The sequence below is a fragment of the Nestor notabilis genome, unplaced genomic scaffold (genome assembly GCF_000696875.1).
Source record: "Nestor notabilis isolate BGI_N333 unplaced genomic scaffold, ASM69687v1 scaffold26349, whole genome shotgun sequence".
In the NCBI taxonomy this organism is placed as follows: Eukaryota; Metazoa; Chordata; class Aves; order Psittaciformes; family Psittacidae; genus Nestor; species Nestor notabilis.
The window spans coordinates 427-2880 of record NW_009944505.1 but is presented as its reverse complement, the minus strand read 5'-3'; the positions used below and the strand labels follow the sequence as shown (position 1 = coordinate 2880).

The window sequence follows — 2454 nt, the reverse complement described above, 5'->3', positions numbered from 1 at the left end:
GAGCAAAGCTTTGACTCCAGGATTTGGGAATGTTCTGGGGGCTGGAGAGAGGAAGAAGAGGCCAAACAGCAGCTCAGGGCTCGCTGTGGGGGCCCAGTGAAGCCTTCCAGCCGCTCCGTGCCTCCCAGCCCCGCTCCTTTGATGTGCGGCGTGTCCCGGCGTCATTCCCAAACCTGTTCCTGGAGCTGTGACTTCTCCCGCAGGAATGTGGCGGCGTCGTAGGCTCTTGACAGCCTCGACCTGCGCCGCCTGCGATCCAATGGGAACCGCAGCAGGATTGTCCCTGCCTCTCCAGGGTCCTGGTTCCCGCTTGGAAAACCGGAGCATGGCAGGTTTGAGGCTCTTAATGGGCTCCAGCGGCTCCGTGTCTGTGTTTGGCTCCAGGGGTCCTGCGCGCGGTGCTGGAAGCGGCCACCTCGGGCGCCTCGGTTCTGTGCCTCTGTGAGAAGGGAGATTCCATGATCATGGAAGAGACCGGCAAGATCTTCAAGAAGGAAAAGGAAATGAAAAAAGGTGAGGGCTTTCCAAAGGGATCTGGGGGGGGCTGGTGCCGTTGGGAATGGGGGAGCCAGGGAAGGCTCATGCATCGCCTGCCATTCCCAAATCCAGTTAGGATGCAGAAAACCAAGGGAATGCCTTCGGAAAGTCATTCCCTTGGGACATCAGGGTGCCCGGAGAAGGCCTGGAAGCTCCATCCTTGGCAGCGCTCAAGGCCAGGCTGGAGCTGCCCCAGTGGAAGGTGTCCTCGGAGCTGGAGGAGCTTCGTGGGCTCTTCCAAGCCATCCCATTCCATGATGGGATCCGATGGCAGCTTCCTTTTCCCTTCGCAGGTATCGCCTTCCCAACGAGTATATCAGTAAATAACTGTGTCTGTCACTTCTCCCCGCTGAAGAGTGACCAGGATTACATCCTCAAAGACGGAGACTTGGTCAAAATGTGAGTGGCTTCCTTCTGCGTCTTAGGAATGCCCCCGGCTTCCCGATCCCGCTCAGGCTGTTAACAATTCCCTACTAAAGAAACTAATTGGAGGCTTCTAGAAGCTTCCCGGGCCTCTAATGAGCCTTCTTTGCGTTGCAGCGACCTGGGAGTCCACGTCGACGGCTTCATAGCGAATGTAGCTCACAGTTTTGTCATAGATGCCTCAAAGGTGGGTTGGGAACGGACCTGCTGCTGCTCCGCGTGGAGCCGGCAGGGCCGAGGAGCTGGTTGGTTGCTCTCGAGCACTGGGCAGACTGGTTTTGCTGCCCCTTCTACTGGTTCTGAGGCACCGGGAGCCCAGGGCTTGGGGGACGTCCCCATCCACCCTCCCCTGGGGCAGCTCGAGGCCGGTTCCTCTCGTCCCATCCCTGGGGAGCAGAGACCAGCCCCCTCCTGGCTCCATCCTCCTGTCAGGCAGTTGCAGAGAGCGATCAGGTCCCCCCGAGCCTTCTCTTCTCCACACTAAACCCCCCAGGTCCCTCAGCCCTTCCCCATCACACTTGTGCTCCAGGCCCTGCTCCAGCTCCGGTGCCCTTCTCTGGCCCCCTCCAGCACCTCAATGTCTCTCTCGCAGTGAGGGGCCAGAACTGACACAGGGTTCGAGGTGCGAATAAAGCAAGGAGGGGACACACCTGAAAAGCCCTTTTGTCCCCTGTGCTGCAGGACAACCCCGTGTCAGGCCGGAAAGCTGATGTGATCAAAGCGGCTCATCTCTGTGCCGAGGCTGCCCTGCGCTTGGTGAAGCCTGGAAACCAGGTGAGTGAGGGCAGGCGCTGCCCAGGCCCGGCCCTGCGGTGGGAGCAGAACCCCGGGATGGGCTGGGAAGGAGCTGAAGATCATCCGGATCCACCTCACACTGGAGCAGGTGGCTCCAACCCGGCCCTTAACAGGGATGGGGCATCCAAACCTTCCCCGTCCAACCCATCCCAGCGTCCCAGCACCCCCACAGGGAAGAGCTTCCTTGTATCCAGCCTGTTGCAGTTTGAACCCATCGCCCCTTGTCCCATCGCTCCAGTCCCTGATGAAGGTCCCTCCCCAGCATCCTTGTGGCCCCGTTCAGGCCCTGGGAGCTGCTCTGAGCTCTCCAGCAGCTCCTCTCCTCCAGCCCTGATGTTCCCAACCCGGCTCCGCACGGGAGCTGCTGGATCATCCTCGTGGCCTCGCTCCCCCAGCTCCGTGTCCTCACGCTGGGGTCTGAGCTCCCGCTCCCTGCCCGGTCTGTCGGTGCAGGATTAAACCCAGACACCTGCCACTGCTCCTCCTGCTTCTGGGGGTGGCGGGAAAGCTGCTGCCTCCACGCCAGGACATGGCCAGGACCCAACGCTCGTGGCTGGGGCTCGAGTTCTCCACCTCAGCGGGTTCTCCCGTGTCTTTCCTGCAGAACACACAAGTGACAGACGCCTGGAACAAAATAGCCCACTCGTTTCACTGCACCCCCATTGAAGGTAAGGATGGGGGGCTCCTGCTCGGAAGCAC

General features: G+C 60.6%; 1 protein-coding gene across 1 annotated transcript; it reads left to right on the top strand.

Moving 5' to 3' along the window:
- Nucleotides 1-357: 357 nt before the first annotated feature.
- PA2G4 (proliferation-associated 2G4, 38kDa) lies at nt 358-2423 on the top strand (the record flags this gene model as incomplete). Its single annotated transcript, XM_010022451.1, has 5 exons — nt 358-513; nt 831-936; nt 1078-1147; nt 1642-1734; nt 2360-2423. Coding segments are annotated over 5 exons (489 nt in total), but the record flags the coding sequence as incomplete, so codon positions are not given.
- Nucleotides 2424-2454: the final 31 nt, after the last annotated feature.